Source organism: Oncorhynchus clarkii, chromosome 17, assembly GCF_045791955.1.
Source record: "Oncorhynchus clarkii lewisi isolate Uvic-CL-2024 chromosome 17, UVic_Ocla_1.0, whole genome shotgun sequence".
In the NCBI taxonomy this organism is placed as follows: domain Eukaryota; kingdom Metazoa; phylum Chordata; class Actinopteri; order Salmoniformes; family Salmonidae; genus Oncorhynchus; species Oncorhynchus clarkii.
Window position 1 is genome coordinate 47,822,106 of NC_092163.1, and position 27,343 is coordinate 47,849,448.

Genomic DNA, 27,343 nt, shown 5'->3' on the forward strand with positions numbered 1-27,343 from the left:
TAGTCCCACTATCACTTGTTTTTCAACAGGACAATGACCCAAAACACACCTCTAGGCTGTGTAAGGGCTATTTGACCAAGGAGAGTGATGGAGTGCTGCATCAGATGACCTGGCATCCACAATCACCCAACCTCAACCCATTTGAAATAGTTTGGGATGAGTTGGACCGCAGAGTGAAGGAAAAGCAGCCAACAAGTGCTCAGCACATGTGGGAACTCCTTCAAGACTGTTGGAAAAGCATTCCTCATGAAGCTGTCTGAGAGAATGCCAAGAGTGTGCAAAGCTATCATCAAGGCAAAGGGTGGAATCTAAAATATAACATGTATATTGATTTCTTCAAAACATTTTTGGTTACTACATGATTCTGTTTGTGTTATTTCATAGTTTTGATGTATTCTCTATTATTCTACAATATAGAAAATAGTCAAAATAAAGAATAACCCTTGAATGAGTAGGTGTCCAAATTTTTGTCTGGTACTGTATAGGCAAAATGAGCAGTCAGATTTTGCAGCACTGTGAATAGAATTGTAACCAGTACAATTATCTGCTGATATATTAGTACTGAAATTAGATAATTTGTGTGGAGGACAAGAGCCATGAAAGGACAGCGAGGCCCAGATGTATGAAAGAAAAAGAGATTTAGGTCATGGAAAATTGACAACCACTGCTCTATCTGTCTGTACGAGTGTAAAAAAAAAAGAAGAAATAACTGCTAGGCAGGACTGTGTCACATTTCATAAACTATCAATTTAAGAATATGATGTTTGGATAGGCTCCATCAGTTCATGCCAACAGGCTAACATTGACTGCAACATGAATGCACTGACTGTAAGTCGCTATGGATAAGAGCGTCTGCTAAATTACTAAAATGTAAATGTAAAACGTAATGTTCTGTGAAAAGGCCAGCAGGTTGTCCAGGCATGCTAACTCTGAGATTCTGTCAGTCTTAGAGACACTACTACAGCACACAATGTTAGCTAACTAAGAGGGAGATAACTACTGTAGGAGAAAGCAGAAGCAACTTAAGAGAGAAAGATGAGGAAAAGATAGTGCAGCATTCAAAGGTAGAGGGAGTTGGGTAGAAGGTTGTGTCACTGAGACATTAGCAATATGTGTCATTGGTTATCTACAGAGGGCTGAGCAGCTTTGTGACCATCAGTCTGAATAATACATCTACAAAAACTCATAAAACAAAATACATACACACACCAACACACTGAAATACTCATAAAGACACACACACACTGACACGGTACAAACACAGGTACACAAAAACAGACACTTAGACACTCAAACAAACACACACGTACACAGTGACCACCCCTGCTGGCTGTGCACAGTCTGTCTATGCACTCAGCCACGTCACCCACACCAAATGCATACAGATTGTGCTGGCAAGGCATCTGGTTTAAACTAAGAGAATTCTCTCAGTTTAGCTGTCTAGCTTGTTTACCAGAAATATTACATTCACCAAGACTTGTTTTCCCCTGGTCATTAAGTGCACATCCAATAATAATTTTCCCATTACACTGGGTCCTTACCAAGGTTATTATAGTAAAAGAAAACTGAAACGAAAACGAAAACGAATCATGAAAAAACAATTTAGTAAACTGAAGTAAAATAATTAACAAACCCATTTGAAAAACTAAAACTGTACTGAAAGTATTATCTTTGGCTTCAAAATAAAATAAGAACCATAATAAAATTAGTTCAGTTACAGTTATTTTTCACATAACAAATAATGGTTTTCAAGCTTTTGGGGTGGGGGTGTTCAAACTACTGAATCTTGTGGGTAAATGCTGCCAGGAGAGGGCGCTTTTTCAAATAGGCCTAGTTTGTGCATCGCAATCACAAGCTATCACTAATAACAGGGGGGGGGGGGGGGGGGAATAGTCTCGATAGCAAACTTGATTCTTCTTATGTGTACAGATATACTATCTTAATTTGATCACTGTTGTGGCAGGGAATTGTCTTGCTCAGCGGGAAATGCAAACTTGTATGTAATCAAGTTTTAAAAAGGCTTCTAAAGTTTGTAATTTCGACTTTAACATTTCGGACTTGATTTGCACTAACGAAAATGCATCAACCTTTACAAAAATGTACATCAAATATAATACACATAATAATTCCCATTTTCTGTTGCAGCAGGATTATTTTCCTGCTGTGAGAAACTGGTCAATTTAAGATAGAACATCTGTACTACTAAAATGAAATAGCATTGGATTGATGGAAACATGAGCAAAATAGTTTTCTTTCACAATATTTGTTTTGCACCAGTCTCTCTGCTATTCATTTTAAATCCAAGTCACATTAAGGTTGAATTTCAAAATAAAATCAAAAAACGAAATAAAAATAAAAACTATAATAACCTTAGTCCTTACAAATCAATAATTAGCCCAACCACTTTGTCATTGGCTTCTGCTTTGAGATATTGCCATCAGAAACAGACAAATAGAGTGGTGGAATAATCAACTATAATAGTGACTCTGACACAAAATAGGATACAAGAGGTCGAGGTTGCTCTTAATAAGGGTGTTTTCCCCACAATCCTGACCAATAAGAGTCTCCTTAAAAGTAGCCATTGCAAGGAAATCTTGGGTCCCTCAAACATCGTGGAGATCTTTCTGATCGCTGCTCTAGTGGCCGACAGGCTGCAGGCTGTCTAGGCTCTGATATCTCTCTGGTGGACAGATGGTCATCCCAACTAAGTGGCTTTACTGCTACCGTTAGTGCACCCAGCCATTCTGAGTGAAATAGATCCGGCATATGCGCCCGCATCGTGGGAGGGTCCTGGCAGAGGGCCCTCTGGACGCACCAGACAGGATGGAGTCCTGCGTTCGTTTGCCTGAGAGCATCCAACTTTACCATGGTGCTAAAAACGTACTGAGACAAGAGCTCTCCACCTTTGGAATGTAACCATTATAGGTGTTCGGACCCAACTGGGTGATGATGAACTATATAATAAGACCATACAGAAGCCCAGTTAAGTACAAATAGAACAGCGTTGAAGGTGCAGGACCCCCATTAGCTGACGCCGAAAAAAGACATTACAGACAAAAGTACCTTACAATTAAAATATGATCGTAGACATTACATACATTATATATTATACACACACAGTACAAGTCAAAAGTTTGGACACATCTACTCATTCAAGGGTTTTTCTTTATTTTTCCTATTTTCTACATTGTAGATTAATAGTGAAGACATCAAAACTATGAAATAACACATATGGAATCAAGTAGTAACCAAAAAAGTGTTAAACAAATCAAAACACATGTTTTATTTTAGATTCTTCAAAGTAGCCACCCTTTGCCTTGATGACAGCTTTGCACACACTTGGCATTCTCTCAACCAGCTTCATGAGTTACGTTTTTAGTTACATGGAATGCTTTTCCAACAGTTTTAAAGGAGTTCCCAAATATGCTGAGCACTTTTTGGCTGCTTTTCCTTCACTCTGCGATCCAACTCATTCCAAACCATCTCAATTGGGTTGAGGTCGGGTGATTGTGGAGGCCAGATCATCTGATGCAACACTCCATCACTCTCCTTCTTGGTCAAATAGCCCTCACACAGCCTGGAGGTGTGTTTTGGGTCATTGTCCTATTGAAAAACAAATTATAGTTCCACTAAGCACAAACCAGATGGGATGGCATATTTAACTAGGCAGTCACTTAAGAACAAATTGTTATTTACAATGACGGCCTAGGAACAGTGGGTTAACTGCCTTGTTCAGGGGCAGAACGACAGATTTTTATCTTGTCAGCTTGGAGATTAGATCTAGCAACCTTTCGGTTACTGGCCCAACGCTCTAACCACTAGGCTACCTTCTGCCCCAAACTCAACTCTAATGAATTTATCCTCTGCAGCAGAGGTAACTCTGGGTCTTCCTTTCCTGTGGCGGTCCTCTTGAGAGCCAGTTTCATCATAGCGCTTGATGGTTTTTGCGACTGCATTTGAAGAAACTTTAAAAGTTCTTGAAATGTTCCAGATTGACTGACCTTCATGTCTTAAAGTAATCTTCTGTATACCTCCCTACCTTGTCACAACACAACTGATTATCTCATACACATTAAGAAGGAAAGAAATTCCACAAATTAACTTTTAACAAGGCACACCTGTTAATTGAAATGCATGCCAGGTTACTACCTCATGACACAGTTGAGAATGCCAAGAGTGTGCAAAGCTGTCATCAAGGCAAAGGGTGGCTACTTTGAAGAATCTCAAAATATAAAATATATGTTGATTTGTTTATCACTTTTTTGGTTACTACATGATTCCATATGTGTTATTTCACAGTTTTGATGTCTTCACTATTATTCTACAATGTAGAAAATAGTAAAAATAAAGAAAAACCCTTGAATGAGTAGGTATGACCAAAATTTTGACTGGTACTATACATAAAGCGTAATGTTGGGATGCAAACTCAAAATATAATACATGTTAGCGCTATACTGTATCTGACATGGTACAGGTGTCTTCTTTTTTTGAAGCCCATAACCATGTGTATGAGGTGTATACTTTTGTTTCAAAGTAGATTTGTTTAAGACTTCCTAGAAACACTCTGTGTGACACTAATTTAGCCCACTGCAGTTAAAGGATAATGGAGAAGCATACTGTACCACCCTGCAACTTTGTCTATAGTATCACCAAAACTTCCAGCGCTGAATGAATGGCTTTAGGGGGGAGCTATTACAACTGATCAACTTCCCTGATGATTTACTATTGGATAATCTGAGAAAGGAAGTCATTTTTATGAGTAAACAGGAGGTGGATGAGAAGAGTATGAATAACAAGATGGGCGTAGTCCTTTCAGATGTCAATGTTATCAAAATAAAGAGAATCACTTAACGCTAACTGTCAATCAGGCCTATTGATGACATCAACTACCTATAATAACCTATAAACTGTTAGGGAAAGGGAATACCTAGTCAGTTGTACAACTGAATGCATTCAACCGAGCAGTTGTTGTGGGAGTTAATTGCCTTGCTCAAGGGCAGAACGTCAGATTTTTCCACCTTGCTGCCTTTGGGATTCCAACAAGCAACTTTCCGGTTACTGTCCAAACACTCTAACCGCTCTATCTTCTCCCAGGTTTGTTGCAGTCAAGACAGGTACTACATAATCATATTTGATGATAAGTAACATAGCTCTGGCAGCTATTAGTCTACTATTGCTCGAGTTGGCTGGTGTCTCTTGTCTCTCCCTCCCTGCTCACCCTGTCACTACCTAATAGTACGGCCCCTCCCCTGGCTGTTAGAGCGGTACCTCTATCCCTCCTCTCACACTTTATCAGTTCCCAGTTAATAAAGCAGGTATAAAAATGCCTTTTCTTTTGCTTCCCTCACTCTGATCGGATCGGGTCTGGATCCGACCAGGTCTAGTTGTCTTCGGGTCCGTTCGGAACAGGTCTCTATATTTAAAAAAAAATATATATATGCATATCGGGTCCGGGTTGGAAAGCCCATGGTCCATTTCGGAAAGGGTTTAACTTTTTGGACCTTGGAATACCTTTAGTTTGAAGTAGTCTGTGACTCTGATATTGATTGTTTTCCTGTCCAACTACATTGCAGATGCCTGCCAGATATCACAACGCTTGGATATGTGTTTAACTATCAGCTAAACCCATCATATGATATTGCAATCTGATGCAGACTGCACAGTCGATGATGTGGCACGCAACCATTGGTTGATGCAATGCAACTTATGGCGGTGCTTTCAAAACAGCTCTGAAACCCCAAAGCCTCCCGATTTCAAATTTTTGTGAATCTTTTGCATAGAGCTTCCTATTGGTTGATTCCGATACTTTCCAAGTGGGAAACTTGGAGCTCATCTTTCTATAACAAGTTTCCACGTTGGAAATTTCAGAGTTTCTGAGTTGTCTTGAACGCAGCATAGTGGGGCAGGAACATGACCATTGCCTTCAGTGGCAGATGGGTAAAGAATGTGATTATTTATATGGACTGGGCAATTATGCATTGAAAGATTTTCACTAAAAACATCTTGCCGTACCTATTATAGCCTAGTCTAGTATATAAAAATATCCCCAAGTCTGGTCATTTCAGGTTTCTTTTTTTATATGATGATTAACTTTATTGCAAAGGCCCAGGGCATGATTTATATCCCTATACTATGAATTGTGTTTCTGTTAATACGACATAGTATTAATTTAATTTAACTAAAAGTCCAATTACTCATTCTGAATACTTCATTTGGAATGCAGGGCTGGTGTATGAGCCTAGCAACAGCAGTTCCCCGCCAATCGCAGCGTAAGAAAGAGCTGGGAGGGGTTTGGTGCACGGTCCTCATTCACCAAGCCATGGAGCTCTGCGCGCGCCCGGGGCGAAGGAGTCACACCCTCTTCTTCAATGTATATAATATACATTGTCTTTGGAGGAAATAAACCAAATGTGTAGTCTTACATGAGGAAAAATACTAAGAGTTAGCACATCATAGAATTCAATACTTTTAAAATACCCACTTATTGCCTCTCTCTGCACTCACTCATTCATAATGTTTATGAAGACTTGAACATGTAATTGGCAGCTGTATCATTCTACAGAGTGTAATGTACTAGTGGATGGCCACCTAAATAAAAAACATGCTGCAAAGTTGTCATGATTTTTTAAGAGGGTATATGGATATTTGGCCCCGCCTTGCATGGCTACAGGAAGCGCCTCCACCTTACCTAGAGATTTGCCAGAGTGTTTAGAAAAAAGAAGTAAGGCCGAAGTTAAATCGAATGATTTGATCGAAGACATCCGCAACAGTTTCTGCCAGTTTGGTGTAAAACCTGTGTCGACTGTGGTTTGATAAGAAGAACCAAGTGAAAAACATGATTTCGTTCATGCACTAAATGTAGCAGTGTAGCCTGCTAACGTTAAATAAAACGTAAAGACACGTGGTAAGTAGCCTATTACATACAATTTAGTAAACATTATGTTCACATCATCTTGTAAAATAGTTCTTAAACAAATGTCGCTTGTTGCAATGTATTCCTGCTAGTTTGTGGCACTGTTTACATATCAAGTCATAATCACACAAGTTCTACACAACTTGTTGCATGAATTTGCTATTGCCGCTAAAACATGCTTTGCTATGCCAAAAATAAGTATAGAACCATGTTTTAACATATACGACTTTTTGCCACGTCAGATGTTAAACTGCGTTTGAAAAGTGTTGTGGCCTGTTCTCTGTGTTGTCTGAGAATAGAACTATGGAGGAACACCACGTGTCGAGGGGGTGCTTTCGTTTTCATGCTTTATGCCACGAGCTCTGTCCAATATTTTGATAGCATTAGCTAATTTTGCTTGCTTAAGTTTATTTGATAAGAAAATACTAGGACAACTACATATAATTAAATTGTTTATTGGAGTTATGTAGATTTAACAATGAAAGTTGTCCTACCTTTTTTTTATTGGGTAGAATGTAGTACCACATCAGTAAATAATTCAGAACAAATTTCAGATGGTCCTTGATGTAGCATTGCATATGCCCCATCGTGGCCTATTGATAATGTACACCTGTGAACCATGTGACTGACCACCTTTAAATAAAATCACATTTTATTGGTCACGTACACATGGTTAGCAGATGTTATTGAGAGTGTAGCGAAATGCTTGTGCTTCTAGTGCAACAAGTAATCTAACAAGTCAACAACAAATACCTAATACACCCAAATCTAAGTAAAGGAGTGGAATAATAATAAATATATGGATGAGCAATGTCAGAGCAGCATGGGCGATGATGCAATAGATGGTATAGAATACAGTATATACATATGAGATGAGTAATGGAAGATATGTACACATTATTAAAGTGACTAGTGTTCCATTTAGTGGCCAATGGCCAATGATTTCAAGTCTGTATGTAGGCAGCAGCCTCTGTGCTAATGATGGCTGTTTAACAGTCTGGTGGCCTTGAGATAGGAGCTGTTTTCAGTCTCTCGGTCCCAGCTTCGATGCGCCTGTACTGACCCCACCTTCTGGATGGTAGCAGGGTGAACAGGCAGTGGCTCAGGCGGTTGTTGTCCTTGATGATCTTTTTGGCTTCCTGTGACATCGGGTGCTGTAGGTGTCCAGGGGGGCAGGTAGTTTGTCCCCGGTGATGTGTTGTGCAGACCGCACCACCATCTGGAGAGCCCTGCGGTTGTGGGTGGTGCAGTTGCCGTACCAGGCGGTGATACAGCCCGACGGGATGCTCTTAATTGTGCATCTGTAAAAGTTTGTGAAGGTTTTAGGTGACAAGCCAAATTTCTTCAGCCTCCTGGGGTTGAAGAGGCACTGTTACGCCTTCTTCACCACACTGTCTGTGTGGGTGGACCATTTGAGTTTGTCAGTGATATGTACGCCGAGGAACTAAACTTTCCACCTTCTCCACTGCTGTCCCGTCGATGAGGATATGGGGGTGCTCCCTCTGCTGTTTCCTGAAGTCCATGATCATCTCCTTTGTTTTGTTGATGTCGAGTGAGAGGTTATTTTCCTGACACCACACTCCGAGAGCCCTCACCTCCTCCCTGTAGGCTGTCTCGTCGTTGTTGGTAATCAAGCCTACTACTGTTGTTGTCTGCGAACTTGATGATTGAGTTGGAGGTGTGCATGGCCACACAGTCATGTGTGAACAGTCAGCACAGAAGGGGGCTGAGCACGCACCTATTGTATACTTGCTGGCTCTAGGAGGAGCTAAGGATGGCAATTTGGTAAAAGCATTTATGGCTGGTTTCCAGGACCTAGATTAAGACTAATCCTGGATTCAAGCCTAGTCTTCCTTACTCATTCTCAGTGGAGAATCTGTATTAAATTAGCCTTTTAGTCCAGGATTGGGCTTAATCTCTGTCTGAGAAACCAACCTCTGTTTGGCTCCATTCAGTGGAACTACCTCTGTTTGCACCCTTAGATAACATAATTTATACAGCATACACCCTGTCAATATAACATTGACCACATTATTACCCATATATTATTTGTTATAAGGTGACTTAGGCTACTCTTCCTGCATTTAGCCTACTTCCTTCCTTGTTTACATACTTTGTACAGTATGCAGACTGATCACAACTTCCTTTATTTCTGCATGGAATTCTGTATGGAATACAAAGCGCCATGGTGCTGGCATCATTCTGTCTCGTGTCTAATGTCTCTGAGTCATTCTCTCTCCCCCTCTCTGACTTATGTCTGCAGGGAGCCTGTGCTGTGTGGTTGACCACTGGAATGTCTTGTTGACTGAAATCTTGTCTCATTGAATATCAGGTTAGATTCCAACCCCATTCAGTCACATACACACACGCACTTTCCGACAGCCTCTTCCGCTCTGGAATGCAGAGGTGACCCCAGCTAATGAGGTCTAGTGCACAAGAAGGTGAAAGATCGTAGGAGGGGGCTGGATCTAAGACAGGTGGACCTCCATTTTGGAGAGCACGGTGACAGAGAGGGGATTGGAGGGGACAGTGTCTTACTGCAGAAGGAAAATGTATTCATACATAGCTATTTTTCTTCCTGCCTGTCTGTCAACCAGACCATGGCCCAGGGCAGTGGGGTCCAGTACGAGCCAGTGGCAGAGATTGGAGGGGGTGCGTACGGAACAGTGTACAAGGCTCGGGACCTGGAGAGTGGCCAGTTTGTTGCTCTGAAGAGTGTTCGCGTCCAGACGGACCAAGATGGCCTCCCTATCTCCACGGTCCGAGAAGTGGCCCTGCTGAAGAGACTGGAGCAGTTTGATCATCCCAACGTGGTCAAGTAAGAACACATTTTTTTTAAAACTATTTTTATAAACAATACAAACGACAACATCAACAACATCACGCCTACACAGGCCCACTAGCACACACCCCCATTTCCAGCGCCCGCATCACTTTCCGCCACAAGGCCTGAAACTGCACCATTTTGTTTCTCTCCGTAGCCCACACATTTTCAGTATTTAAATAATAAATCATTCGATTTTTCCATTGTGTTAATGATGGCAGATTGATTGATTTCCAAGTTTTTAGTATATGTTTTTTCAAGATGAGTGATGAGAAGAGAATCGTCCAGACCATTGGGTATCTCACTACACCCCCATATGCCATGTCTTGAAATATGCAGACAGATGGATTAAAAGTAAGTTTACATTGTAATACTGTTGACAACAAACTTTCTAGCTCTGCCCACAGCTTCTGGACTTTATAGCATTCCCAGAAAGCATGGATTATTGAGTCATTATTAGTTTTACACTTAAGACATGACTCTGCCGTTGTTGTAGAATTAGTTAATTTTGTCTCTTGTATAATACATTCTATACATTAATTTATACTGGATTAAGCACACATTTTCGTTAACTGTGATTGTTAGTTATGCTCCAACTTTCCCTCCATCTTGTGCCAACATCAGTTCTTAAAGTCTTGGTTCCAATAGTACATTTGTTTTCTAAGAGATTGTCAGTTGGATATGCTCTCTGCAAGGAAAGATATACAAAACATGTCATATGAACATCCTTTTTCTGACTCAAATAAGATTCCCTCAAGGTTGCTCTGATGTCCAAAAGGGGAAAATGGTGATATGTAACTTTTTTTTATTTGAAAAAGTTTCATGTATTTCAAATTATCTACGTTGGTCAGTCCAAAATTACTTTTGAATTCTGTCATGGAAATAAATCTATTTCCTGTTACCAAGTAATTTACAGTTTCTATGACTTTAGTGTACCATGTGGACCATTCTTATCTGTGAATTCTGAAAAGCTATCCAAGGATTGTTCCATACGGTTGTGGTTTTAGGAAGTGATATTGGTTTGTGTAGAATACGGTTATATTTTTCCATATTGTTATAGTAGTGTTCTTAACTAGGAAGTTGTTAATGTTCTTAGCTTTATCTTTTGAAAATAGACATGTAAAAAGATTCTGGGGATGAGTGTGCGCATCTTCAATATGTTCCCACTGTTCCTCTTTAGTGCATTTAACTATATGTCGCAAGTAAACGGGTTGGGTTGTCTGTTCATACAATTCCAAGACTAGAAGGTTAAAACCACCGTCAGACTTAAGAAGATGTAAAACCTTCCTTTTTATTCTATAAATTTTATTTGCCCATATAAAGTCTTATGACCAAGTGTACTTTCCTTTTAAAGAATGTCTTCAGTGGGTAGTTGGTATTGCTAAAAATGCATACGAAAACTTTGGCAGTCATGCCATTCCAAAGAGGTTTGAAGAACACATTTAATCATTGAACCTTTATTTATTGTGATGTTCTCCAGCCAGGAAAGAGGTCTAGTTTTGAGATTAGTTCACATCCCATGCCATCTTTTGTGTAGATCTAGGGTTAACTGACAAAACCGCACAGTCTCACTGTCAACTGTAAAATTGTAGTGGTAAAAAGGGAATGAATGGAATAACATAAGCTATATACGTTCAATGTTTCTACTTCATACTTAATAGCACCTTTTGAAATGCGTAAACACGAGAACAATCACAGTCAAACGCTTTCATTGACACATTGTGTTGTTTTTGTTGCGACTTGTAGCCTGTGACTTTAGTTTTGACCTGATCACCTTTATCGTGTGAAACCCTACGCCCACATAGCATAAGAACTTTGGAATGCCTAAAAACTGACTGGTATGTCTATGATAAGCAGGTTCTATAAAGGTTATTATCTAGTGACTGACTCAACATGGCATGACTCGCTTCTCATTCAAATGATGGTGATTGACCATGAGCTTGTCTGTTTGACTGTGTATTAAGAGATCCCACACATCAGTGTTTCCCCTATATTATTTTTCAGTGCTGTTGTGGACGAGCACTAATTTAAAAGTTGGGGTTGTGCAGGATTCATCAACTCAAACTGTCTCCTTGGGAGTGGATCACCCTCACTGGGTTGTGTGGAACGAGCACGTTTGTCAGATAAGAGGCCATGGCCATGCAGCGCTTTAAATGTTAAGAGTAAGGTCTTCAAACCAATACTTTACAGGCAGCCAGTGTAGTGCTGATAAAACTGGAGTGATGTGCTTGTGCCTTCTAGTGTTGGTTAAAATGCGAGCTGCAGTGTTCTTTGCAAGTTGTAGGCTTTTAATAGTGTAGTCTGAGCAACTGGAGATTAAACAAATTCATGGACCAATTTTTTTGCATCTGTTTGAGAGATGTCTAATTCTGGAAATGTTCCTGAGATGAAAGGATGCTGTTTTGGATATGCTTTTTATGTAGTTGTCAAAAGTGAGGCTGGGGTCAAAGGTGACACTAAGATTTTTAACAACCATGTTTGGTGTAATAAGGCAACCATCAATGTTGAGGGTGAGGTCTGACGCCGAGTTTCTTGTGGCCAAGTGCCATCATTTCAGCCTTGTGAAAGTTTAAATGCAAGAAGTTGGATGTTTTTATAATTAGAAACTTTTATTGTCCACGTAATGTGGAAATTTGTTTGGCTTCACCACATAAAAACAGACATTAAATGCCACCATGACATCCATTCTCGAGATCATTAAATAGAATATACAAAAACGCTACAATGCCAGTGCACTATAACTGTATTTAACGTCTGTGATGCACACCTCAAGGCGGGCTGACTTTAAAGTATCGTCTGGTTTAAAAGATGAATACAATTGGGTGTCATCAGCATAGTAATGAAAGTGCATGTCATTACCAAGGGGTAGCATGTATAAAGAAAAATAAGGGGTCCAAGCACAGAACCTTGAGGAATTCTAAATTCAACCATGGAACGTTCAGATGACTTATCACACACTGTGTACACTGAGCTCATGGACGTGTCTGTGTGTGATGTTTGACTGTATGTGTACGCTAGGCTCATTGTCTGTGTGTGTGTGTTTGTACATCAGGCTCATGGACGTGTGTGCCACCCTGAGGACAGATCAGGAGACTAAAGTCACCCTGGTATTTGAACACGTGGACCAGGACCTGAAGACCTACCTAGAGAAGGCCCCCGCCCCAGGACTGCCCCCCAGCCACATCAGAGTGAGAAGCCCCCTCGGGTCCCTGTAAACCATGTTAAATAAACATAGTAGGTCCCTGTAAACCATGTTAAATAAACATAGTAGGTCCCTGTAAACCATGTTAAAAGGAAGGTACATCCAAAACAAACGTTTAAATCATCTCGGTGTTTGGCAGGTCCACAGGTCACCCTCTTATCTGGCTGGATATGTTGGACCGTTGTGTGGACCGAGCCTGGTACACATGTTAAATGTGTCCCCCTGTGTGTTAGGACCTGATGCGTCAATTGCTGTGCGGCCTGTCATTCCTACACTCGAACCGTGTGGTGCACCGGGACCTGAAGCCAGAGAACATCCTGGTCACCAGCCGTGGTCAGGTTAAGCTGGCCGACTTTGGACTGGCCAGGATCTACAGTTGCCACATGGCCCTTACCCCTGTGGTAGGAACACAGACACACACAAACTGGTTGAGAATGGAAAGGGTCTCTATGTGCATTCACCATAATGCTTAATTATGCTTTACAGTTGGCATAAATATTCAGACACATTCATACCTCTCTCCTACTCTCAACTGTCCCTCCATTGACATCTCTCTCCTCCATGTCTGCCCTAGGTGGTGACTCTGTGGTACAGGCCTCCTGAGGTCCTGCTCCAGTCCACCTACGCCACGCCGGTGGACATCTGGAGCACGGGTTGCATCTTTGCTGAGATGTTCCGACGCAAGTGAGTGGTCAGGGCCAGAGAAGGCTTATTTGACATACTGGGACATTTATTTTTAAATAATTTTCTCTCTGTGATATAAATTGTATGGTATATTGTATGGTATATGTTATGTATGTATGTAAATCTGATATTCTAAAAGATGCCCACTGGATTAATAGATTATATCCCACCCAGCAAGTTACCACATTGGAAACTGAGAAACCTAATTTGTTTCAGACTGTAGTGTGACCGAGCTCTCATTTCTATGATTATGCTCCCACCAGGTGGTCAAATCGAAGTATAGCAGTCTACTGCTGTGGCACTCCAATTAACTAGGACTCAGGGATTCTTCTCTTATCATTATGGCTCCACGCTAACGGCCAGGCCACACCAGTGTACACAGGGGAGGGTCAGCCCTGGCCCTGTAATCTCCCACAGACATGGCCGTAGGTCAGCACAATAAAATAAGACTATATGGGGACAGAGAGACAGACGGTACTGCTTGTCACAGCAGGGGAAGTTTGCCAACAGCACATTAACCCAAATCCAAACTTTCTCATGTAGACCGTTGTTCTCTGGAGACTCTGAAATGGACCAACTGGGAAAGATATTCAAGTGAGTATGGGCAGAAATGTCCACTTGTGTATCCCAAATGGCACCCTATTCCCTATATAGTGTACTACTTTTGACCAGGGCCTATGGGGTGCATTTCGGGACTCAGTCCTTGCCACTTTGGATCAGTCTAACTTCTGTTAATTCTTTCTGAAACACTTGTCTGACTGGTTGGCTTGTTCCTTTCTGTCTGCCATTCCACAGTGTGATTGGCCTGCCACCCATGGAGGAGTGGCCTGCTGATGTCACCCTCTCACGACACAACTTCAGTCCTATCAGCCCCCGCCCAATCACAGACTACGTTCCTGAGATCAATGAGCAGGGGGCAGAGCTGCTTTTGGTGAAACTTTTGGTTTTCTAACCAGCTGTAGGGTGGATTCTGTTTGGTTAAAACAACTTTTTGGGAGCGTTGAAATGCTAAATGGTAAAATTGTATATGTGAATCCTGGCTAAAAGTGTATTTATTTACCCAGACCAACACCTGTAAAAGCTATGATAAAGATAGGACAACCCCTACTTTGAATTGCTACTTGAGTCACATTTGTAAACCTAGCCGTTCTGTTTGTTCCCACAGAAAATGCTAACCTTTGACCCTCTAAGAAGAATCTCTGCCCTAAACGCTCAAGAACATCCTTACTTCCAGGAGGATGAGGAGGAAGTGACAAATGGTTGAAATGCAGTGAATGACATCGAAGGATGGGACCGTGAGGAATGGTAACCCTGACTCCATTTTGGTGTATATTGTCATTCAGTGCATTTCAGGCCAGATCCCTGTTGTGGTTCTTTAAAAAAAAAAAAAAAACTACAGAAGCCAGTTGCACCTCTTGAGAATGTAGAGAAGTGGAGTTCAAGGACCAACATGGATATGAACCTGAAGAAGGATTGACTCCCCTCGCATTCCTCAAATGAATTATCCAGCCTGGTCTCATAGACTAGACGTAACATAATAAACTTAAAAACGAGACACTCAAATTAGTATGATATATTACGTTTGGTATTGTTACATAAGACCGGTGGTTATTTAAAATCTTGTCACTGACAACTTTTGAGCTAATTAGCAACTTTTCAACTCCTTGCTACTTTGCATGTTAGCTAACCTTTCCACCTACCCTTCCCCAACTCTTAAACTTAACCCTAACCCCTAGCCGAGCTAACATTAGCCACGTAGATAGAATTCTTAACATATCATACATTTTGCAAATTCGTAACATTTTATTTGAAGTCCACAAATTTAATTCATACCATACGAAACGTGACGCATCATATTAAACGGAGTGTCTCAGTTTTACGTACAGAATAATACGAAATGCTCTTGAGACCAGGTTGCACACACACACACATACAACATGGAATAACTGTCCTCCTGTGTGGTTATTTTAATATTATAGTTTAAAGATCCAATGCACACATTTTTATTACAATATCAAATATTTTCTGTTTAACAATTGAAGTACCTTGCTGTGATATTTTTCTACCAAAATAGCTTCTTAGCAAATAGCATTTTTTTTTTTAAGCAAGAATTTTGCTAGGACTGTCAGTAGTGTGAGTGGGGATGGGAAAACTGAAAAGTAGCTGTTATTGGCAGAGAGATTTGGAACATTTTCTTATTGGTCTAATTTACCACCTGGTGATGTCGCCAGGTAGGCCAAAATTCCATTCCACAAAAAAAGGCTGACATTTCAGGCTCTTACTTTCATAGCTCTTACACTAAAAGGGCATTATTATTTTCACACTTTCACAGTATTATTCCAACCTCTGTGTGGAAATATATATATACACACACACACACAGTGGCAAGAAAAAGTATGTCGAACCCTTTAGAAATACCTGGATTTCTGCATAAATTGGTCTTAAAATTTGATCTGATCTATCTAGGTCACAACAATAGACAAACAGTCTGCTTAAACTAATAACACACAATTATACGTTTTCATGTCTTTATTGAACATATTGTGTAAACATTCACAGTGCAGGGTTGAAAAAGTAAGTGAACCCTTGGATTTAATAACTGGTTGACCCTCCTTTGGCAGCATTAACCTCAACCAAACGTTTTCTGTAGTTGCGGATCAGACCTGCACAACGGTCAGGAAGAATTTTGGACCATTCCTCTTTACAGAACTGTTTCAGTACAGCAATATTCTTGGGATGTCTCAATCAGGTTGAGGTCAGGACTCTGGGCTGCTCCAAAAGGCATATTTTCTTTTGTTGAAGCCATTCTGTTGTTGATTTACTTCTGTTTTGGGTCGTTATCCTGTTGATTCACCCAACTTCTGTTGAGCTTCAATTGGTGGACAGATAGCCTACCGTTTTTCCTGCAAAATGTGTTGATAAACTTGGGAATTCATTTTTCCATCGATGATAGCAAGTTGTCCAGGCCCTGAGGCAGCAAAGCAGCCCTGACCATGATGCTCCCTTCACCATACTTTACAGTTGGGATAAGGTTTTGATGTCGGTGTGCTGTGCCTTTTTCTCCACGCTGTTGTGTGTTCCTTCCAAACAACTCAACTGTAGTTTAATCTGTCCACCGAATATTTTGCCAGTAGCGCTGTGGGACATCCAGGTGTACTTTTGCAAACTTCAGACGTGCAGCAATGTTGTCGTTTTTTTTGGACAGCAATGGCATCTTCCGTGGTGTCCTCCCATGAACACCATTCTTGTTTAGTGTTTTATGTATCGTAGACTTGTCAGATGTGTTCCAGAGATTTCTGTAAGTCTTTAGCTGACACTAGGATTCTTCTTAACCTCATTGAGCATTCTGCACTGTGCTCTTGCAGTCGTCTTTGCAGGATGTCCACTCTTAGGAAGAGTAGCAACAGTGCTGAACTTTCTCCATTTATAGACAATTTGTCTTACCTTGGACTGATGAACATCAAGGCTTTTAGAGATACTTTTGTAACTCTTTACAGCTTTATCGAAGTCAACAATTCTTAATCTTAGGTCTTCTGAGATCTCTTGTTTGAGGCAAGGTTCACATTAGGCAATGCTTCTTGTGAATAGCAAACTCAAATTTTGTGAGTGTTTTTATAGGGCAAGGCAGCTCTAACCAACAGCTCCAATCTCGTCTCATTGATTTGACTCCAGGTTAGCAGACTCCAATGAGCTTTTGGAGAAGTCATTAGCCTAAGGGGTTCACATACCTTTTTCAACCTACACTGAATGTTTAAACAATGTGTTCAATATAGACAAGAAAAATACAATAATTTGTGTTAAGTTAAGCACACTATTTTTCTCTGTTGTGATTTAGATGAAGATCAGATCAAATTTGATGACCAATTTATATAGAAAGCCAGGTAATTCCAAAGGGTTCACACACTTTTTCTTGCCACTGTGTGTGTATACACACACACACAACACTGGAAAATCACTGACTGTACTGGGCCTTAATGATTTTATTTTTACGTGCACATGGAAGGACACGCTAGCTAAGTGGCATTTGTTGAACATGTTTACGGGCCAAATAATGTGTTGTTCTGTACTAAGTATCCCTCCCTTTCATTCCAAGAACACCTTGCAATGTTTAAGTGCTGCAAAGACTAATAAAGCTGCTCCAATCATCAACTAAAATAGCCGTTTCTAATCGTACCTTTTGTATACCAGAAATGCCCTAGATGTTATTGGGAAACGCATTTTCTATCCCTCGTTTTCAGTTTCTTGGATCATTCAAAGTGTGTTAAGAAATCTCATTCTTGTACGCTAATTTGTTTTTGTTTCTTTTATCTGAAATGACTACAGGTTCACATCAACTTGGAGAAGTGAGGAATGAAAGGACTATAGTACAAGCCAAGCTCTTGAATCATGCATTTTTTATTTGGAAAGTTGTAGCTGAGAAGGAAACATTAAAGTAATCAAGTCCACAGTGAGTTGAAAGGCAGGTACAACAGCAGAATGAACAAGTGTGAGAGATAAGGACAGTCCTAAATTACATCCTATTCTGTGTATAGTGCACTACTTTTGACCAAGGTCCATAGAGCTCTGGGCCCGGTTTTCCAATAGCAATGGAACTGATCCACTGTTTACATCCTGACATAGTACACGATATGTGATCTTCAGATCTTGCCCCGCTAATGAACGGACAAGTTTGGTGTTTGTAACGCAAGATGGAGGAGAGAGCAAAATATGACCTTTTCATTCAATATATTGTTTCAGGTGATTTTTTTTCTTTTTTTTTTCTCAACTTCTTTCTTTACCTTTTATAGCATGTCAAGCTTGCTTGCTTGCACTGCAGAGCAGCTAGCTAGCTAGATAGGCTACGTTTTAGATACCACTGTAGCTAGCGACCTCCACCTAATGATTATCCTATAAAAAATAAACGTCATTACCATCAAACTTAAACGGGAGGCAACAGTCATATTAACTCAGCAAAAAAAGATATGCCCCTTTCAGGGCCCTGTCTTTCAAAGAGCATTCGTAAAAATCCAGAAACTTCAGATCTTCATTGTAAAGGGTTTAAACACTGTTTTCCATGCTTGTTCAATGAACCATAAACAATTAATGAACATGCACCTGTGGAACGGTCATTAAGACACTAACAGCTTACAGACAGTAGGCAAATAAGGTCACAGTTATGAAAACTTAGGACACTAAAGAGGCCTTTCTATTGACTGAAAAACACAAAAACAAATATGCCCAGGATCCCTGCTCATCTGCGAGAATGTGACATAGGCATGAGGACTGCAGATGTGGCCAGGGCAATAAATTGCAATGTCCGTACTGTGAGACGTCTAAAACAGCGCTACAAGACAGACCGCTGATCATCCTCGCAGTGGCAGACCACGTGTATCAACACCTGCACAGGATCGGTACATCTGAACATCACACCTGCAGGACAGGTACAGGATGGGCAGTTGTTGTTGCCGAGTTACACCAGGAACGCACAATCCTTCTATCAGTGCTCAGACTGTCCGCAATAAGGTGAGAGGTTGGACTGAGGGCCTGTTCTAAGGCAGGTCCTCACCAGACATCACCAGGAACAACGTTGCCTATGGGCCCAAACCCACTGTCGCTGGTCCAGACAGGACTGACAAAAAGTGCTATTCACTGACAAATCACAGTTTTGTCTCACCAGGGGGGATGGTCGAATTCGCATTTCGAAGGAATGAATGTAACATAACTTTAGACCGTCCCCTCGCCCATAACAGGGCGCGAACCAGGGACCCTCTGCGCACCTCAACAACAGTCACCCACGAAGCATCTTTACCCATCGCTCCACAAAAGCCGCGGCCGAGCAGAGCAAGGGGAACCACTACTTCAAGGTCTCTGAGCAAGTGACGTCACCGATTGAAACGCTATTTAGCGAGAACCACCGCTAACTAGCTAGCCGTTTCGCATCCGTTACATGAGCGTTACACCGAGGCCTGTACTCTGGAGCGGGATCGATTTGAAGGTGGAGGGTCCGTCATGATCTGGGGCGGTGTGCCACTGAGCTTGTTGTCATTGCAGGCATCTCAATGCTGTGCGTTACAGGGAAGACATCCTCCTCCCTTATGTGGTACCCTTCCTGCAGGCTCATCCTGACATGACCCTCCAGCATGACATTGCCACCAGCCATACTGCTCGTTCTGTGTGTGATTTCTTGCAAGACAGGAATGTCAGTGTTCTGCCATGGCCATTGAAGAGCCCAGATCTCTATCCCATTGAGCATGTCTGGGACCTGTTGGATCGGAGGGTGAAGGCTAGGGCCATTCACCCCAGAAATATCCGGGAACTTGCAGGTGCCTTGGTGGAAGAGTGGGGTAACATCTCACAGCAAGACCTGGCAAATCTGATGCAGTCAATGAGGAGGAGATGCACTGCAGTACTTAATGAAGCTGGTGGCCACACCAGATACTGACTGTTACTTTTGATTTTTATTCAACTTCTGTTAGTCACATGTTAAGTTTGCTGAAAATAAAGGCAGTTGAGAGTGAGAGGATGTTTCTTTTTTTTTCTGAGTTTGTAATTGGCTTAACAGCCAATGTGTATTTAACATTATTAAAATAGTACTCACTTATAGGAATGGGTAATTGTTTACAAGTTGCTAGCTATCCCATTAATCCATGATTGAAAACAACATTTTCATCTTCTGTGGTTTGATATCTTCCTGTTTTTTGTCTTTACTCCAGCCAGAGTCAGTCGACGTAACGGAGCCTTCAACCACAAGGGGGCGTTGCGATTCCAAAACCTCTTCATATTACCAATAAGCACTCCGACTACGTTGCGCCAGATGTCATGCATTTCAGGGGATATCCACAACGGAGTGGTAACGCAACGCCCCCTTGTTAAATAATACACATTGACTGTTGCCTCCCGTTTAAAGTTTGATGCTAATGATGTTTGTTTTATAATTATTTAATGGAGGTCGCTAGCTACAATCCTATCTTCAACCTTGCCTAGCTAGCTTGACTTGCAATAAAATTAGAGAAAGTTGTGGAAAAATTAACTAAACAAAAACATGTTTGTCACCTGAAACAACATATTTATTCTGTCTTGAATGAAGAGGTCATATTTAGCTAAATAAAAAATAAATAAAATCTCCCAAAATAAATAAAATCTCTGAAGAGAGACAGGCTCTCCTCTATCTTGTGTTACAAACACTACAATGGTATGTTCAGTAGCGGGGCTACTTGAAGATGGCGTAATGAAATACGTCACGATGTCAACGGGGCATTAGGCTTTGAGTGTTTTAACAATGTATCTTTCATTGCCAAAACACACAGAATGTCGTTGGAGCATGTATCGATACTGATAGGATCGAAAGTGAGTGCAGCGCTCAGATCAGCTTTTTCCATTCAAATCTTTCCTTAGCATTTAAATTATTTCAAAATACTGATGAAGGATCAGATCCTACAGAGATATTACTGCCTACGGCTGCAAATATTAATTTGGAACAACATTGCTCATGTTAAGCTACACATTAAATATATTGAGACAAATTATAGACAGACTAGAATGATCAACATAGAACTCGATTTGAACATTAAATGTATTTCAATATGATTGAAATGGGCCTATAGCCTACTGTTTATTTGAATGCAGTCACCTCGGTTTTCATTTGAAGCATTGTTTTATACGTCGCTTGTTTGTATCAATTGCAAAGACATTGACTATTGTCAACTTTGTTCTGAAGTTATCAGCGGTCACAGAGATAAACTATGTGATTCTATGTTTAGCGAGATCTTGTGTGTGTACAGTGACGCGGGAGGGCAAAAAAAGCATCTAAGGACGCACTTAGCTGTTCTACGAATGGTCTGAGGCAGGTGTTAGATTACAAGTGTTTAAGTGCAATGTTAATAACGAAGGAGATAGAACCTTCATAGGCGCATCGTTACAACGATGCATTTGGGAAACCGGGCCTTTGTCAAAAGTAGTACACTATATAGGGAATAGGGTGCCATTTGGGTCAGAGAAAGGCAACCGGAAGCTGAGACGTTGCCACAATCTAGAACAGGAAGTCAATACCAGGGCTGAGCCCACCCTCGTCAAGACAGATGTGAGTAATTCTGTCAATCATAGTGAAGTGAGAGCGTTGAGTCAGAGGATGTGAAGTGGCAGCAGTCTTGGAGCGTTTGGGTCACTGATTCTTAGACTGCGTTTAGACAGGCAGCCCAATTCTGATATTTTTTTTACTCATTGGTCTTTTGACCAATCAGATCAGCTCTGAAAAAGATCTGATGTGATTGGTCAAAAGACCAATTAGTGGAGAAAGAAAAAAATCAGAATTGGGCTGCCTGTCTAAACGCAGCCTAAGTGACCGCTTGGGGACTGTCTGAACATACTAACTCCAACCCACTGCTGTGCATAGGTACTGTACAACCAATGACTTTTAGCAGGGTTACCATCAAGTGCAGTACTTAATACTGAATGGAACTCGTTCCTTAACTCTTTTCTCTAAAACGTGTGTCCTATTGGCTGTTTTGTGAAAGTGACAAATTAACGGTATTTAGATAGGTGGTTAAAAGCCATATCTATAGTTTGAAACTTCCTCCAAGATAGGCTCAATGAGACAAGGGGTTCTTAAACTTTTTCACCCTGGGACCCAAATGAGAAATTCAGTGTTTTCCTGGGACTGAAGCTTATGAAAATATGCCTCATTTGGGGGCCCCAAGTGAGATTTGGTGAGGAGGCCCTCTTCACCTTGCGGGCAAAACATTTTAGTGGCGCTGCTCTTGACAGTGGAGATACATTTAAGTGTTAATTTCCTGAAATTCTACACATGCCATGGTGTGGAGAGAACAATTAGCAATAAAAATAAAAAATGCAATTCAACTCAATTTGCCATGGAGCAGAGATATTTATTTCTTCAGTTTTACAGCAAATTTCCTGCAATTCTACCCATTTTGCCATGACTTAAGCCATGCTATATATGATATCTTAATGAGTGCCCTTTATTTATTTAAAAATGTTTACATGTCCTGACCCATATCTTTAAGAAAGGCTGACTTAGACAGTGGTGGAAAAAAGTACCCAATTGTCATACTTAAGTAAAAGTAAAGATACCTTAATAGAAAATGACTCAAGTATAACAGAAAGTCATCCATTAAAATACTACTTGAGTGAAAGTATTTGCTTTTAAATATACTTAAGTATCAAAAGTAAAAGTATACATCATTTCAAATTCCTTATATTAAGCAAACCAGACGGCAATATTCTTGTTTTTTTAATTTGCGGATAGCCAGGGGCACTATCCAACACTCTTGACATAATTTAGAAATGAAGCATGTGCGTTTAGCCAGATCAGAGGCAGTAGGGATGACCAGTGATGTTAAGTGTGTGAATTGGACCATTTTCCTGTCCTGCTAAGCATTCAAAATGTTAGGAGTACTTTTGGGTGGCAGGGAAAATGTTAAAGTAAAAACTACATTATTTTCTTTAGGAATGTTTAAAAAATATAAATAGTAAAATACAGACACCCCAAAAAACTATTTTAGTATTTTAATGTTTTAACCTTTATTTATCTAGTACTTTAAAATGTTTACTTAATTACTTTACACCATTGGTATTAAACAATTAGCAAATCATTTCCTCCAATGACAGGCAAATAAATAAGGTAATCAAAACAAAGTGTCACTAGGAAAACACTTTTTCAAGTTATTTACAAAACAATTACACACAACAATAAAGGAAACAAAATAGTTAGAACCAAGATAAATACAGAATTCACCTCAGGTTTTTGGCACAGATTGAAGGATCATAATTGAGTAAACATTTTTCACAATGGTTATCAGTGTCAATTTATTTGAAGGCATATACATTAGCGGAACACCATTTAAACCAAGCTAGATCATCCAAAAAACGTTGAGCTGCCCATCGCTGTGTATTGTAATTCTCAATTTCCCACTTCATTATACATTACTCATCAATTCCATTCAAAGTTCATTTGAATTATCAGGCTTACAGCGTGTCTCAACTTTTGAGAGACTACCTGACTGGTGCACTTCTTATGTTATAAAAATAGCAAGAGTGCATTTCAACTTGGCATTTCTTGGTCATCAACATGAATATACACAAAGCTTGTTGTCTGAGGCATCTCTGTAGGCTTCCTGCCAACCACCCCCCTTTTCCAGACTGATACCACACTGGCACTGTTGTTAAGTTAAGGAATGTGTGACAACTAGGGAAAGGAAAGGGTCAGTTGTACAACTGAATGCCTTCAACTGAAGTTTGTCTTCTGCATTTAACCCAATTCAGTATTACCTCAATCAATAGTTTGTCACAAAATATATTTCCCACCCAAGGCACTAATGTGACATGATCTATAGGGCACCCCTTTTATTTGTAAAGAAATATTGATGGCCATAAACCACACACAAATACTTGTTTGTTTAAGCTACAAAAGATTCACGTACGTTTATATAAAATCAGCACAACTGCAACACTTTCTGTGGCATAGACAAAACCTCTTAAATTATAAAAGATTGTTCTTTGTAAAAAAAAAAAAATATTCTCTGCATGTCACCACACACAGTGCAATGCTGGTAGTTGGTGCTCAGGGTTCTGTTTCTGATAAACCCACAGACAGACAGAGGGCTAGGGGAATCAAACTGGGGTGGTTCTCAACCGGTTTGGTCCCAGGGACAAACAAGTACAGGGTTGTATTCATTAGTACCCGTAGTAGCAAAATGTTTTGCAATGGAAAATGAAAACAACTGTTTCTTATTGGGAAAGTTCAGGTAGTCCCTCCCTGCTTCAGTCTGTTTTCTTCCATTTGGTGCCTGGTGAATATAAACCCAGATATACCTCTTTGGAGAACTGTGTTGATTAAAAACATCCAATGAGAACAGATTGAATTCATATAGCGTCTGAAGGAGCGGTCAGCATTATCCCAGGAACCATTGCAGGTGCTGCACAGACCATAAGTTGAGAAACACTGACATACAGTGGAGTTAGACAGCTGTGGAACCATCCTATCATACATGAGACAAGAAACTGTACAGACCAACATTGCCTTCTCTTTCCCAGAGCTTTCTAGTGTGTGTGTGCAGCACGATGTGAGTTTGTATGACTTCCCATGTAATAACCAGAAGGTACCAGAAGCATCAGGCTGTGAGTGTGTTCTTCTTTTCATATTGACACATTGTGTGTATGTGTACATGTATCTTTGATGTTGTATTTTGTTTGTGTGTATGTTTGGTGCCCTGGTGTATATAATGCTTGTGTTACTTGTGGGCCTCTTCACTCTCGGCTTCTATAGGAATGGGGAAGGGGATGCCTTGTCAGTTGTACAACTGAATGCATTCAACTGAAATGTGTCTTCTCTACATTTAACCCAACCCCTCTGAATCAGAGAGGTGCGGGGGGCTGCTTTAATTGACATCATCGAGGAACAGTGGGTTAACTACCTTGCTCAGGCAGATTGACAGATTTTGTTTACCTTGTCAGCTCTGGGATTTGATCCAGCAACCTTTCAGTTACTGGCCATAAACTCCTACCCGCCAGGCTACCTGCCCTGGGGTTGACTCTTTTTCTGGTTCCTGTAACAGGCTACTAACCACACACACAAGATCTGAAACAGAACAATAGTCATGAGAACTGTGTGTGCGTGTGTACACGTGTGTATGTGAATGCTGATATGAGGTGGTAGTGTTGACCTATATGTGCATTTAGGGATGAGTGAGTGTTGTGTGTATTTGCTTGTAGGGAGTCTGGGTAATTCCTGACCTCTGTGAAGCTGAAGAAGAGTGCACCTCCACCCAGGATATTCAAGACCTCAGCAACATGCTGTAGCATCATGTCCCCACAGGTGAAAAAGGGACCAGTCAACTTACAGGAAAACACCAACACACACGCACACGGAGAAAGAAAGCCTTCTATAACATAAAGCCTGGAAGACCACGCATACAACTACAATTGCATAATGAGCAAAAGGCCAACCTTTAGATTACAGTCTACATTACATACATATGTGGTGGCAGGTAGCCTAGTGGTTAGAGCGTTGGACTAGTAACCGAAAGGTTGCAAGATCGAATCCCCGAGCTGACAAGGTAAAAATCTGTTGTTCTGCCCCTGAACAAGGCAGTAATCTACTTTCTTTCTACCCATGGCAGTGCAGTGCTGGTTTTGCTCTTTGACCCATAATGGTTAAGGTTAAGACGGGTGGGGAGAGTTGTTGAGGGCAGAGAGTAACCAGATTGTCTAAAACCACATGTAGAGAGAAAGGACTTTAAAAAGGCTAAGAACAGAGAGAGGGACATTTTAGGGTCAGAAACCACAAATGCTTTCTTAATGGACTTTGCAAATGAACAAAGTATTTAGTTTTTTGATACAGGAAATCTGCTGGTATATACACACTGCCTAGAAAAGATGGAACTCTTCCCTGGCCAAGACCATTAAACACGAGGTGGGTGACATACTGGTATGTGGGTGTGTGTGTGTATCCCTCACTGCTTGACAGAGCTTCTCTTTGAACTGCTCCTAGCTCTGGGTGGTGTTCAGTAGGTCACCACCTCCTGGGTGGTGTTCAGCATGGTCACCACCTCCCGCGTGTCATTGCACATCAACCCCCAGGTAGCGTTCAACAGCTTCACCAGGGTTGGAGACTAAAAATACACTTACACAGTTGAGGACAGGGACAGGACTACTGCAGAATGGCAGAGACAGCAAAACGCAAGGCAAGGGAAAACCACACAGCCATACACTCAGTGACCAGTTTATTAATTTGGGATTCTGTAATTGATAGACGATGGCAGTTCCCAATCAGACAATTTCTATAAAACAAATCTGTTTTCCTCAGTGAAATGTTTGGTGAATGCATGGTGTTGTTATGTCCTCTGTCCTCCTTTGAATGCTATGTGTACTGATACAGTTCTAAACAACCATCATCAAGTCCATCCTCACTGCAACGGATTGTCGGGTCTGCTGAGAAGGTCATTGGCTGCCACCTGCTCTTCATCGAGGTCCTGCATGACTTCAGGGCAAGGAAGCGTGCAGGAAAGATAATCGCCGACCCCTTCAGCCCAAAAACCTCCTGCCACCTGAACCATTTCTTCCCCTGTGGGATGGCCTCACCAAACCTTCCACCTGGTCCTCTCATCCATGGACTTTCCACTATTCATGCTGCACTATCATCCCAGAACTGCACATTGCACTCTCTGCAAATCTCTTATATGCATAATTTTGCTATTTGTTTACATTTTAGTAGGCAACTTACGGGAGCAATGAGGGAAAAGTGCCTCGCTCAAGGGTACAGACAGATTTTTCACAGTCAGCTTGGGATTTGAACCAGTGCCGTGTCGGTTACTGGCCCAACTAGGCTACCTGCCGCTTATTGTGTTCATAGTGTCAATGCATTCGGGAAAGTATTCAGACCACTTGACTTTTTCTATTTTGTTACGTTACAGCCTTACTCTAACATGGATTAAATTACCTTTATTCCTAATCAATCTACAAACAGGTTTTTAGAAATGTTTGCACATTGATTACAAATGAAAAACAGAATACCTTGTTTACATAAGTATCCAGACCCTTTGCTATGAGACTCGAAATTGAGCTCAGGTGCATCCTGCTTTCATTCGGCCTTGAGATGTTTCAACAACCACATGTGGCACACACCTGTCTATATAAAAGGTCCCACAGTTCATGTCAGAACAAAAACCAAGCCATGAGGTCGAAGGAATTGTCCGTAGAGCTCCGAGACAGGATTGTGTTGAGGCAC

At 40.9% G+C, this 27,343-nt stretch overlaps 1 protein-coding gene across 2 annotated transcripts; it reads left to right on the forward strand.

Annotated features, from left to right (window-relative positions):
- Positions 1-6,620: 6,620 nt before the first annotated feature.
- Positions 6,621-17,778, forward strand: LOC139371003 (cyclin-dependent kinase 4-like). 2 transcript variants are annotated; one of them, XM_071110963.1, is made up of 9 exons: positions 6,621-6,904; positions 9,177-9,245; positions 9,511-9,731; positions 12,790-12,925; positions 13,173-13,340; positions 13,514-13,623; positions 14,167-14,217; positions 14,419-14,554; positions 14,789-17,778. In XM_071110963.1, the coding sequence occupies exons 3-9, from the start codon at positions 9,514-9,516 to the stop codon at positions 14,885-14,887; spliced, it is 918 nt and encodes a 305-aa protein (XP_070967064.1). In that variant the 5' UTR covers positions 6,621-6,904; positions 9,177-9,245; positions 9,511-9,513; the 3' UTR covers positions 14,888-17,778. The 2 variants fall into 2 exon arrangements, with proteins under 2 accessions (XP_070967064.1, XP_070967065.1); XM_071110964.1 differs by lacking the exon at positions 9,177-9,245 and having other exon boundaries at positions 6,642-6,904.
- The last annotated feature ends 9,565 nt before the right edge of the window (positions 17,779-27,343 follow it).

Coding starts and splice junctions, on each gene's coding strand:
- LOC139371003 (XM_071110963.1), top strand. CDS start 9,514: ATGGCCCAGGGCAGTGGGGTCCAGTACGAGCCAGTGGCAGAGATTGGA. Junction 13,624..14,166: donor GCTGAGATGTTCCGACGCAA/GTGAGTGGTCAG, acceptor TTTCTCATGTAG/ACCGTTGTTCTCTGGAGACT. Junction 14,218..14,418: donor CAACTGGGAAAGATATTCAA/GTGAGTATGGGC, acceptor GCCATTCCACAG/TGTGATTGGCCTGCCACCCA.